We start from the raw sequence: 14,596 nt of genomic DNA on the forward strand, positions 1-14,596 counted from the left end.
TTATTTAGAGTTTAATACCAAAACATAATGAATTAAAAATATTTCACAATTTAATAAATTGAATGATAGTCTTTGAAGCCTTGACGCAGAAACCGATAAACGCATTGAAGCTTACGTGTACGAATTAGAACCACAGATAAATAATTTAATAAAGCTTGGATGAAATACCGCGTAGAAATCATTTTGAAAGACTGATGATTTCTTGAAGAACATTTTAAAAGAGCTTAAATTTGAATATAGGATCTCAAAGAAAACTTCGCACCACAAAATATTCAAAACAAATATTATCTCAATAAAAAATTAATAAAAATTTTTAAAAAAAGTGGAGCATCCTCAAGCTTTATTACTTGACAAAAGTTATGGATTATTTATCGTAAATATGTAAATTACGTATTTAAATGTTACATGCCATTAAAAAATTATCATTTAATCAAAAAATTGTTACTATAAGAATATGTTATTAAATACAACAGTATTTAACAGTATCTTAAATACTGTTAAGGGAAATAAAGGGAAATTTTTTCTTCAAGACTTTTTATTAACTCATATTTTAAACTTTGATAATTTATTGAAATACTTATACTTTAATTATTTATTCAGATACCAATAAATTTATATGTTAATCAAGTTTAATTAATTTCAGAATAATTTGATTTTTTATTCTTTTACTTTTCAAATGTTTCAAATAATATATAAATATATAACCGACAGTTGCTATAGTTATGATACTCGAATGGCAACGCCAAATCTGCTTCTACTCATGTGTGATAAAATACGAAGGGAGTTTTTGCAAAACCGCTATATTTTTTTCAACCCCTCCCCTAGATTGGATTTAGGAAATTTTAAGTCCGTTATAATTTCTTTTGTAATTTTAAACGACGAAACAGCTATTGTCACCTTTGCTGTCCTCCTGAGCGCTGGAGTCATCCGATGCAGAAACTTCTTTGCTCGCGTGTTCATCTGACTTGGAGGAATCATCGGCATGAATCAGCGTGAAGCTGGAGAATGCAGCTGCTAAGATGAAGAGTGCAAGAAGCTGCAGTGCTGCTTGTCTTGACGCCATGATGGCCTGCAAAAGAAAAACAAAGTTACTAATATTCAGAAAGAATTTTAGATGGAGGTAAATCAAGGACGTCAAATGCAGAACAAGATTAACTTCAAATATGTATGTGTTCATATTATACAAAGTGTATGATTTTATGTTACCAAGTAAGAAATTCTGAAATTCATCTCAAAACATATTGAATATTCTTGATCTTAGGCTGATTTTCCTGAAATAAATTGTTAAAGTGTTGAGTATATGGTATCTAGAAAGTACTGATCAACACTAAGAGATCAAAAATATGAATAAGAGGCATAAAATGAGTGTTTTTAAAACAAAAGGAAGAGTAGGAAGTGACCATTTATAAAACTTCGAATGATCCAGTTTTATTATTATGTGATGTGATGTACCTCATTATGCGATGTGATATACCTCATTATGTGATATGATGTACCTCATTATGTGATGTGATGTACCTCATAACCCTAGGGAGTTGGATAATTGGAGATCTAATCAGTGTTACCTTTCAGATCTGAAAAAAAAATCCTTATGATTTCCTTGTTCTTATATACAGAAAAAAAAAGGAAGCGTGTGAATAACACATATGGATTAGCTTTTATAGAAGAACTATACCCCCCGCCTCCCCTCCTTTAATTCTTATCTATAGAATCCGCTTTAAAATGACATCAAAAAAAAATTTTGTAATATACTTCACAAATATAAAACACTCTGGTAAAAAGTACCTATTTAATTTCAATAGCTCCACTAATATTCAAGTAGCTGTAGTCACTATTCCAGTAACGGTTATTTTATCTTAATTTTGGAAATTGGACTGATCTAAGTAAAAGGAAAGGAATGAGATTTCTCAAATGGTGGTCTTTAGTTTTTAGAACTATGTCAAAGATCTTTTATTCTTCCAAATGTTTAAAAAAATTGGAATTTTTTATATGAAAAAAAAAATCTTAGAAATTTAAAATTCCTGCATTTCCCCATTTCCAGGAAAAGTCTCAAAATTCCCTGCGGATTTTTAAATTCCTTGTGCTTTCCCAATTTTTACAAAACCCCCGGTGCTTGGCAGTCCTGCTAATGTACATATGCATTTTTAAAAGTACATCATAAATAAGCATGAGTAACTGTTTCTTCATGACTTCCTTTTCAGCAACACTATTACCTCCAGTACTCTCAACAACACGTTATTTACCAACTTCCCTCTCATACATTGCTTTGTCATCGTCTTTTCTATTTGACAGTAATTACTTCTAAACCTGGTCAAGGAGAGTGAGGCAGAGTTGGTATTTAACGAGACTATTTTCATACTTTTTTGAAACCATTGCATAAAATGATAACTAATACGATGCAAAAATGGCTTCCTAAAAGGCTTTAATTCTTAACATATGTGTTAGTATCATCATTCCTAAGTCTCACCCCTAAGGAATTACTATCTACTTATCCCCTCTCTAAGCCATAAGCTATTATCTTTCTTACCTTGCAGTAACTACTTGCAAACTTAGTTCATTTGTAGACAAAAATTTACCATGCCTAAGCTGGGTCCCCGAGGTGTCTGTATCTACTTAGTCCCTCTCTAAGCTATCATCTTTCCTACTTTGCAATAATTACTTCCAAACCTAATCTATCTATAACACAAAAATTAGCATTTTCCTTTTATCCCTGATGTAATATATATATATATATATATATATATATATATATATATATATATATATATATATATATATATATATATATATATATATATATATATATATATATATATGTAATGATATTTTAACTCTAATTTCAATTTAATTAATTTTCAAGATTTTATCTTAATTTAGCCCATAGTAACTTCATTCTAAAATATTCTTATTTCGGGATCCAATTCCACTGTCTCTACTTAATTAATTCAAGAGAAGCTTTGTTAAATTGTTGAGTCAGCTAAAATCTAACTTTCCCACACTACGCGTGAAGAGATAACATACCGCTGATCAAGCAAATTCTTTTTTAAAATCTCCCTGTGTTTCCCCTACCTTGTCCACCCGTATAACGAAAATCCCTATCGAAATCTCATAATACATTAGCACTGTAAAGAAGTATTTTCCCTATCAAAATCATAGGTTATATAAGACCAGGGATAAAATGTCCAAGAGCTTTTTCCTCATTCCTCTCTGTGTGCTCATCGCTTGTACATATGCTTGCTTCTTCAAAATGAAATAAAACGACGTCACAAAATTAAAAGTATCTTCATTGTCTTCAAACTGCATCATGCATGCTTCACAACAAATAATATATATATATATATATATATATATATATATATATATATATATATATATATATATATATATATATATATATATATATATATAACATATTTTTGATTTAAGTAGAATGCAGGTTCGAAGCAGTGAAGAGACTTGGTATTTTTAATTCCGTTTTATTCTCTCTCGAGAAGCAAACATGATTATTTACAAGAAGGCGCAGTGTGACACAAAAGCAGAAGTAAGAAAAAAGGCAAAAAAGGGACGAACAAATGATCACTAGTCTTATATAACATAGGATTTCTGGCCAGGTGCCAATTCAATACACGTGGTGACCTTTGACACCTTTTCAAGGACAACCGAAGATATCGCTTTCATTTGATACGTAGTACTGATAGCGCATTATTTTTACAGAGGAATGAATTAAACCGAAAGTGGAATTGGATCAGGAAATAAGAGAATATTTTAGAATGAAGTTACAATGGGCTGAATTAAGATAAAATCTTGACAATTAAAATGGATTAAATTAAGAGTTTAAAATATCATTACATATATATTTTTAAATATTTCATTTTTATATAATACTTTTAATATAAATAATAATACAAAATTTATATTAGAAATAATGATATAATAACATAAAAAATATAATTTTTTTTTCCTTTCTGATTCAAATGGAAAAAATATCTTTCAATTATTTCACATTTTTTTTTATTAAAAAAACTGTAATGTACAGGAGCACTTTCATTTTTAGCACTTAACCTGTTGCATAGCAACACTGGAAACGCATCTTATGAAAGAGACTTTTTTTTTAAAACGTTTTTCGTATTCTTTTAGCAAAACGAATATTCTGCCGATTCTCGTTTCCGTGCGTAGTCGCCGTTCTTTACATTGTAATGTATTGCGTGTTGAAGCAATGTAAGCTAACTCGATAGGAGTTATTTTTATGCGAAGAGTACATTACCGTAAATAATTTAATGAAAGAAGAAACAGGAGGGCACTTCTGGAATCGGGAACATTTATTGATCAATAAAAAAGTGGCAGCAGCTGCGCAAGTCACCCAGGAGATAATAACCGTTCGGGTGGAACTGAGCCATCAGCTTTATTTGAAGAGCCAAGCAAATGAAAGAAAAAATTCTTTTAAGCAATATCAGAATAATGTTTTTACGATATTCTACAATATTGCGAATGCAATTCGATAGTGAAACATTTTATTCAATATCCTTGAGCTTCTGAGAAAGTTTGGAATAATAAAGACATTTAAATATTAAATTTATTTTGAAATAACGTTTTTTAATACATCAAGTCATACAATATGTATATATCAGATCTAGAATCTCACAAAACCTAAGTGCATAGTTTTTACTCATGTTTAGAATTTGAAACAAATTAAATAATAAGATTTCTTTTTTTCCCTTTTAGTTCATAAATTTGCCAAAAGTATAAATAATCTTTAATCTTGGGAATTAGAAAGAAAACTGATTACTAAGCATTTTAATAAGGAAAAGCTGTTAATGAAGCACAATTACATTATTTAATAAAAAAAATATGTATTTGTTTAAAACTAAAGTATATGGGTTAAAAATTGCGAAATTTAAGGGCATTGGAATGGAAGCATGAGTACTCGAAATAATAAAAAATATCCTTTCATAACAAAGATGATAGTAAAAATTTTGCGTGGGGAAATAAATACTCCTTTTCTAAGTTTTTATAAGGGGGGGGTAGTTATGTGCATTAAGTGTGTAGTAGACATGTTTTTTTTTGTCGTGTACTATTTTAAGCCAAATGTTTGCGCAGTAGGTTCTGAGAGTAAAGACCCCTGAGCACCCGAGGGCAGAAGTCTGACTTCTAGCTCAAATGAATATAGCACACACACACTCGCTTGCACAACCCTTTTTTACATGGGGGCTCATTCGCGCACCTCACAGAGAGAACACAAGGACGAGAACAACCATGCCCGAACAGGACTCGAATCCGGAACGCCTAGATCACGGGGAAGACGTGCTACTCCTAAACCAGGACTCCGGCAGTAAACATGTTTCACTATGTATAATGCTTTTAGAGAAGTTTCTGAATCAAGAGACATCTTAAAAGAGATATCTTAAAGAAACTGGTTACAAATATTACATGTATTGTAAAAATGGGGAACAATATTAAGGAATGTCGAGTTGAGTAGAAATATTTGGATGCCGCTTCTCTAGTATTTTCAGATTTTCTAAAGACCACATGTATTGTTGTATTGCATGTAATGTAAAAATGGGGAACAATATCAAGGAATGTCGAGTTGAGTAGAAATATTTGAATGTCGCTTCTCTAGTATTTTCAGATTTTCTAGAGACCAACGACCATTGCACTCTCAATGTAAGAAATCAGAAATCCCCATTGGCCATGACGAGCTTTAAATCATTAGAAAATCCGCACTTACCATCTTAGTACCATAACCAATATTGTACAGTGAATCATAGGACATAGCTTTCATCGGTCCAGAATTAAAATCATAATTCAAAAAATGCAGATAGTACATTTGTATTGTTTCGCTATTTGTAAGGTGTCAGGGTGAGATGCCTAGTCCCCGATATCTTGCTAACAACATCGAGCTTATTTAACCACCTGGTTCGTGAACGTTATGTTATATTGTTAATGAAAAATAGACGTTGCAATGCGTCATCGATATTACGTTTTAATCTTCATCGGTTCTGAATTAATTAAAAATATTAAATCGAGGAATCCACCATCAGGTTTACTTTTTTAGGTGGCGGTGAGGTTTGCTATTTTTTAAGGCATCAAAGTGAGGTGCCTAGTACTGCGAGTTTATTTAACTACATGATCGCGAGTATTGCTGTTTATTTTTTTCATTAATTTTTGATCATGAATGGACGATTACCGTCCGTGTAGTGACGTATAACTGTGTAGTGACGTATAATGAGATAATCCAGTTTGCAAATGTGACAGAGACGAATTTCAAAAAAATCAGCGAAATACGTGTTGTTTAAATAACTTGTAAAGATGGACATATGGGGATTGCTGTATCACTACTCACTACGTAATCTGACCGCCAAGAATTTAATATATTTTTTTCGCAGCACGAAAGAGTTACTTCTACTTGCTCTGTTAATTTTTCTTGTTTTGTTCTTTTTTGTATAAAATAATTCAACTCTTGTTCTCGTTAAAATGCCGTAGCCGTTTCTTGAAGCTCTGAACATTTAAGTCGAGCAATCAATTCGTGCCCCCACCTGTAATGACCCGGACGTACCTTTAAAAATTCGAAGAGAGGTACTGTAGAGCCTGCTGTATCACTACCACTATTAAATTCTTGCCGGCCAGATTACATAGTGGGTAGTGATACAGTAGTACCCACTAACTAAAAACGTTGAAAGTAAACTTTTTTTACATTTAAAGGCAAAAGAAAGCTTCAAGTAGGGATGAAATGGTTTGACATGACATCGATCTAAACTATAAAAACTAAATATCACGATTCGCCTTCTTTTAAAAACCATAATTTTTTTAAATGTTTTATCGGTGCAAATTCATTTTAATGCTTTTTATACTCCTTTATTTAATTTGAATTTTTTCGTAATTGTAAAGATGTATTTATTTGTCATATTTTAAAGTATTAGAGATTTAAAATTTTCGAGAAGCATACGTATAACATGAACTTTAAATAATTTTTTTAAAACTGATACCAAATATATGATATAAAAGCAAAAATAAATCCATTATAACATCTTTCATAAAAATGGATAAGTTTTGCCTTATTTTTTATACATATCTAAGATATTTACTCCGTAGTAAGAAAATTTAAATTTCAAACATGATCTCTTCTCGCTATTTTTTTTTTTTTTTTTTATGAAATTTGCAACGTCTAAAAATAGGGATAGATTTATCCATCTGCAATTTTATCTTTAAAACTGCCGAACATCTCGTGTTCACATTAAAAAAAGGAAATTAAAATTTTAAGAAATTTGAGTAAGAGAGAAAAATCTTCTTCAGAGAGAAACATGAATATCCACTTTTAAAAGGAAAAAGCGTCGATGAAATCTCGAGTAACCTTAGACCCGCATCCATCAATATGCTTTCCAATATATCAAGAAAAGCTTTTATGCTTTCAGAGATATGCATTAAATTGTTGTATCTCCGATATTCCCTAGGGGAGTTGATAACTTTTTCGCAACGCCAAAAGCGTAACAAAAGCTTTTAAGAAGAAAAAATAAAAGATATTCCAGTAAACGAAGGAGTAGTTTTAAATTCAGAGAGTACCTCATTTACTTGAGAGCAAGTATTTTTTTGAAAGTAATGAATCATATCTTTTTTTTTTTTTTTGTTTCTAACTGACATCTAATTTATAATTTGAAATTTTCGTGACAGACGGCATTAAATGAGATGCTTAAATCATATGCAGAATTGAAAAGTGAAATAAATTAAGTTGAGAAATCAATCCGTGCTCCCACAAGTGGTGACCCGGACGTGATGAAAATAGGTTTCTCTTTTCATTTTCTATACAAAATTCTTTAATTCAGAGGATAGCTGAAGTAGATTTATAGAAAAATATAATTTTTTAACTTCCGTTTTTACATTTTCGTATACGTAATATAGAGAAAATATTGTACTCGTGAAAAAAAAATTCGAACTCGAGATTTTGACGAATCTCCAATTTTTTGATCTCCCTGAGTTCGAAAAGCGCATTTTTGGAAAGTGTCTGTCTGTCTGTGACGAAGAAAACTATAAGATGTTTTGAGCTAGACAGATGAAATTTGGTATGCGATCTTTACGATTTATAGATTTTAATCAAATTTTTAGCAAAATCCAATCTGAGGAAAATCTGTCTGGCTGTTATAACTTAACACGATGACGACAAAATAATCGTAGTAATCGTCAAAAAAATTCGAACTCTAAATTTTGATGAATCACCACGCTTTAGAGCTGCCTGAGTTCGACATTTTTAGGAAATATCCGTCTGTCTTTCTGTGTCAGAGATAACTCAAAAACGCTTTAAGCTAGACAGATGAAATTTGGTATGCAGACTTTACACCATATTTGCAGATTTCTATCAAATTTGGTATAAACTCTGTTCAGAAGAAGTTTCTCAAGCGTCCGGCTGTCTGAATATAAATTAACATGATACAAAATGAAGAGAGCTAAATAGATAAAATTCGATAAACACATTTCGAAGTTTTTGTGTAGAAACCTATCAAATTTTGAGCCAAATCCGAGGAGAAATTGACCGTCTATTAGTTTGTACTTTCAGAAACATATAATCAGGATTACCCAAAAAAGCAATGAGCTAAACATGTTAAATTTGGTATGGGATTTTGTGACTGTAGTTTTTTAACAAATTTTTATTTCAATCGATTGGGAAAAACACATCTAAAATATAGATTCGATTTTCGGATGTTATGAGACGCAGGCCAGCGCTTTATTGCTGAATAATTCGCCAAGGATTCTCCAAATACTAAATTCACGCCAAAGGTTAATATTTCGTAAATGTCTCGGGTATTAATCTATGCCAGAGAGTATGCGAGAAATTTTGGAGGAGACCCTTCCCTATGGTTATTCGTGCTGTTATAATACAGTAATTCATTATTTTTGCAAAGTTTAGTCTAATTATAATTGCATCTTTGAATCTGAACAATGACCAGATAACTAAAATATCGCCTCTCTTGACTTGGTTGCAATGTCTGTGTAAAATTTCGATTTCGGGGAATTGATCATTCCATATTCCATATACAATTCTACATAAGAAACCTTGTGATTATAGGTTTGATACATATTAAGACTCTGTGCAAACATCTAATTTTTTCGATACTAATTACTTGTCCGTTATCTCTTGTCCAACTAATTACTTGTCCGTTACTTCCTGTCCAACTAATTATTTGTCCCTTACCTCAAATTCTATTAATTTCTTGTCCGATACCTCCAGTCCTACTCATTACTTATCCATTACTCCACCAGTAAACAATTAAAACTAAAAAATTATCTAAATATTGAATTCCGACATCCTGGCATAGGGGTAGCGCGTCTTCCCCGTGATCTGGGCGTCTTGGGTTCGAGTCCCGATTTGGGCATGGTTGTTTTATCTGTGAGATGTGTGAGTGTGCCCTCCTGTAAAAAGGGTGTGTGCAAGCGAATGAGTGATGCGTGAGTAGCAAAGTCGCACGTTTGGCCCTAGATGGCGCTACTATAAAGGCAAGAGACGCTCCCCCACCGGCTTAAAATTGCCGTCTTCGTAACAGTGGGCTTGTCCAATGGCAAGGGATATAAGAAACAACAACAAATTTTGAATGTAAAGAATGAAAAGAAAAAAGAAAGAATTGAGTGAATGAACATCTTTCGCAAATGCCTTTTGATCTCATATTCACTTAATTGACAACAAAACATTATTACAGAGATCTATTTTCATTTGTTTAAAAGAGGCAAGTCAAAGTATCAAATTCTTTTTTACCTGAAAGAATTACACAAAGAAGTTTAGTCTATTTTGCCAAATACGTTGCGTTCAGTAAAAAATTTTGATTTGAAATATGCATTAATAAAATAAAAGTAATATGTATTTGTAAACATATTTTAGAAGTTGTGTGATCAAATAGAAGAAGCTTTTGAAAATTTTAAAAATTCGATTTATTCCATCCCGGGAGGCATAATTTGTACAAGAAACGATCATAAAAGATGCGTCAGTCTACATCGCGATGCAAGAGCAGAAGAGAACAAATTTTTTCCCTTCAGTGGTTTTACAATGATATTTTGATAAAGATTTCTTTGACATGTGTAGACTTAGGAAAGGGAAATTTAGGTATCTTTAAAGGAATGTTGCAAGTATTAGGAATTTTTATCTCTTCGCTTAGAGCGTGAGATCCTGCTGAATTCATCAGTTTTCTAGAGCGTTTCTTAAAAGTAATTAAATGAAAAGCTCTTTGTATCGGGAAATAAAAGACCATTTTAGAATGATATTAATATGGGCTAAATTAAGATAAACATTAGGAAATTAATCAGAATTTAAATTAGATTAAGCGATATCATTACATATATATATAAACTTATTACGCATATGCCTAATTTATCTTTTTAATAGAGAATGTAAATTTCTTAATCCCGTTATGAATATTTATCACAAAAATGTTTATGAGCCCTTAAGGTTGATAATTAATAAAATATTTAAGCTATAAGATTGTATCTATATTAATTTTTAAATGTAAGAATATGTAGAAAGATATTAATTTTTCATTCTATATTTTTCGATTTAAAGGTTCATTTTATTGACTTTGTACTTTCTTTTAAATAAAAATGAATCGCTGTTTTCAAGCATAACACCATTAACTTAGGTTCAACATTAAAAATATCCTTAAACAACAAGCGAAATTTCAGGAAAACACTCTTTAACAAATGTATTTGGGCACGGTAAAACCTAATCGAAATTCTGCGCTTTTATTTAATTTCTTCATTTTAAAAGTCTTTTCTTACTTCCTCTTCCCCCCTATTTTTTTTTAATTTAAGAAAAAAAAACCTCACCCAGGCGCCGGCCTTAAATCCATTTTCCACCTAAACAGGCAGAAACACGCACATGTGTTACTAAAAATTGATTAACAACTCCTTTTTTATTCAGCGAGTCTATCTAATTTCGATTTCTAGTTAGCTCTCCCCCCCCCGCCGGATGCCAGTCGCAAATCCTTTTAACCGAAAAGTACAGAAATCTTTATTCTCCCTCCCACAGTATTCTCTTCCCACGTGAGTTCGGCACGCTTGGTATGCCGCAATGTGCGTGGGAAGAGAGACGATTCGATTGGGCTGTTCTAAAAATAGCAGCTAAGAGCGTGGGCCGAGGTTCCGCAATGGTGTTTTTCCTGCAATACGAAATACTCCATCTTTCCTGCAGGGCTATTAGGGGAAACAAATCCTAGAATCAAACACCAAAAACCAATGGAAAGGAAGATATATATCTGGTGCTATTCAGACGCTAGAACAAGACATAAAATAGGAAAAGAATATAGTGATAAGTAAAATATCACAAGCCATGGCGTTGTGATATATATTTGGTTGATAATTGTGTGAGACTTTTATGATGAAATATCAGCTTTAATTTAACGTAGCTCTTTGCGCGTTATTTAATTGTTTGTATTATAATGCACATTATTTTACTTAGTTGAGTATGCCTTATTGAATGGATCTGCAGTTTAGAGAGAAATCTTTTACCAATAACAATAAAAAAAGAGTAAATGTTTTTAATTGGCAAAAAAAAAAAAAGCGAAAAAGTAATATTTATATATCTGGTTAAAATTTAGCATTATAAGCATATAATTCTTTCTTTCTTTAATCTGATATGGCTAACGTTTCTACACGGCATATTTACTTTTAAATGATTTCTTAATCTCGTTATTTCTGTTAACTTATATAATGTATAAAGAATCCGTTTCTTTTTTTATTAAAAAATCTATATAAATTGCAAACGATTTTACGAAAACAACACATGTTCAAGTAATTCTTAATACGGCGAGATTTACTAATTTTGAAATCCACTGCATGTTTAACATCGTTTGAATTAATGTTCTAATTAAGATATTCTATATCGCTCTGAGCGAATGAAGGTTGCGAATTCTGATTGATATAGCTTCAATACATTTAATTCTAAAATTAATAAATATTTATTTTTCAAAAAATCTAATCTATTTGTTTCCTAATTAAAAAAATCAAGAATACGAATCCTAGCTGACATTGTATCAATACTTTCAATTACAATACTGACAAACGTTGTTTTCTCAAAAAACTTGCATATTCTCTTTCTAACTCAAAGAGTTAACGATACAAAATCCAATTGATATATCGTCGCTACTTTCAGTTCAAAAATTTATCTATTCAGTTTTCGAATAACAGTCCATTTCAAAGATAATTTTTATTTTAAAAAAATTTAAAACTTTCATAAAGATGATAATATTTTCAAAAAAATAATATAGTAAATTCAAATCATGTGCAACAAATTATAATTTTTCCTGAATTTATATTTCATCAATAATTTCGGAAGTGCATGATTTACAAAAAGGAGCTGCAATTTTTTGAGCCCCCACAATCTGTGCAACAAGCACATTTGAATAACCATCTAGCAGATTTTCTGAACAATTTTCTTTTGCGCTTCCACCATTAGTGGTTTCTTTTGTTCCTTGCAAAAACTGCAAGCTTGAAAGGGTTCCTCCAGTATAGAAAACTAGAGTACCACCCACATAAGTGCTGCTCATTGAGATTTGCACTATCAGCTAATAAGAAAGCATTCTTTGTTAGAATAAAAAGACTAGAGTATGGTCCTTCAGAACATAGATATACTTGTTCTTTGACAATGTCTATTCTTTTTTTAATTATTCTTTTCATTAGCAGAAAATGAGATGAAATTTCCAAAATCAGATTTTTTTTAAAGTATAGTTTTGATTTTCTTGTATAACGAATATAAGATTTAATTTCGCTTATTTTGATGCATAGTTAGCTCCCCAAACACGAGAAAACCATATTTAGAATTGTATCTGGAAGTGAACTTAATATCATGAAAATGGAAGGGTTAGGCGAGTGAAATCCAGCATGTGACCTTTACAATAAAGTCGTAATTCATTCATTAATTTTTGACAAAATTTGTTCTTAGGAGAATCTTTCTTTTTGTCTGTCTGTCTCATCTATTAGTGTTTTTAATTGATTTTTTTTTTTACTTTTTATTTTTTCAGTTTTTTAAATCGTCCATAATATAAATAATTTTCCTAAGTGAGGCGCGTAAATTTGTAACCTAAAGTGTTTCGAAACGTTGTACCTATGTATTTAAAATAAGAAAGAAAAATAGAGAACTAATCACCCAGTCCCAATCACTGGTACAGTTTCACCATTTTTGTTTCGTATGAAAGCTCATGACCAATATCTATTGCAGCTATGTTAATTTCTGACGTGATAAGTAGCCATTCCAAACTATATAAATGAAATGTAATGCATAGTCTCGGTGCAAAAAGCTAAAATATCTAAAAAAATTTTAGGACCTATTTGGAAATAGAGAAGAAGCCGAAAACATTATCCTCTTCAATATAAGACTAAACGGAATTAAAATGAGCCATTTTGTGGAAATTTGTGAATGTAATTATTTAGTCTATTATTTCTTGTAAAAATATGAAAAGGATCGGTTTTTAGTAAAATATTCATCATAAAAACATCAGATGACAAAATTAATTTTTTTCCCATTTTAGACTGAAAATGAAGAATCAATGTAGTATAATTGGTTGAAATAAATAAATAAAAATGATTTTAAAAAGTCGGTTATTTCGCTTTTAAAAGTAAAATAATGATTGGGTAAAATAAAACTACTACTCATTTCATAAATTAATAATTGCATAGCAACCAGTGTTTGTTTATTAAATTTACCATTCATTTTGATATAATCTGAAAAACTATACGAGCAAACATTACTGCTTGAAGAATTCATTCATAGCTAAAAATTTGGCTAGTAATTTGTGGAATATTTCAATTTTAGAAATAATTTCCATCTGAAATACAGTTAAATTCAATGCAGGAGTCAATTTCGTTTTATTTGATGTTAAAGAATATCTACTATTCTCAACTTATTTATAGATTAAGCAGAATTATTTCTTTTTTCTAATTCCCATTATGCTCGCTCAGAACCAGAAAAAGTAATCAGATGACGTCAATATATTAATCTTGTTCTCACGTGACGTCGAAATTACAATGATGTTACACGGCAACGAAAGTCAAATATTATTCCTCTTAAATCAATAAATCCAGTCATAAAAATGTCTTCTGGCATTAGCATAAAATATATCATCATTTTATTTAAACACTGTGAATAAATAAGAAAGATTATACGATAAGAATTTATAACATCTATATTTTTAGACATCGTTAGGTAACCCAGCTTGAAGTATTTTCTCGGTTAACAGTTATGCTTATTATTTTGAGTTTTTTAATATTTTTTATCACACGGTAGGAAAGAAATAAGACTCAACATGGCAGGATTTAAAACCTTAACTAAAATATCTTCCTTTTATTTCTGAAATATTCAGTAAAACGTATTTTACAGCTTCGTTATGACATTGTAAATGTTAATTATTTCAACTGGTAATAAGTTTAAATTCCTTGTCTTTAAAATATCGTTTGCAAAATGTTGAACTATTTGCATTTGATAAAAATATAATATTTCCTGTCTCTTTTTATTATCGTTTGCTAATATGTTGTTAATGAAAATTCAGTTTAGATTTCTTTTCATATATGGAGGGATAATTAATGTTTTTGTTTTAAAATTGTAAAATGTTAATGGTGTAAATTTTTA

The 14,596-nt window shown here is 30.6% G+C and overlaps 1 protein-coding gene across 3 annotated transcripts in view; it reads right to left on the bottom strand.

Annotated features, from left to right (window-relative positions):
* The window catches only part of LOC129984502 (uncharacterized), a 61,357-nt gene that overhangs the window by 26,365 nt on the left and 20,396 nt on the right, over positions 1–14,596 (bottom strand). For all 3 annotated transcript variants that reach the window (XM_056094393.1, XM_056094394.1, XM_056094392.1), the window contains exon 2: positions 898–1,069. In XM_056094393.1, the coding sequence (XP_055950368.1) occupies positions 898–1,063 (166 nt within the window). In that variant the 5' untranslated portion in view covers positions 1,064–1,069. The remainder of the gene's footprint in view (positions 1–897; positions 1,070–14,596) is intronic.

This window comes from Argiope bruennichi, chromosome 9 (genome assembly GCF_947563725.1).
Source record: "Argiope bruennichi chromosome 9, qqArgBrue1.1, whole genome shotgun sequence".
Lineage (NCBI taxonomy): Eukaryota > Metazoa > Arthropoda > Arachnida > Araneae > Araneidae > Argiope > Argiope bruennichi.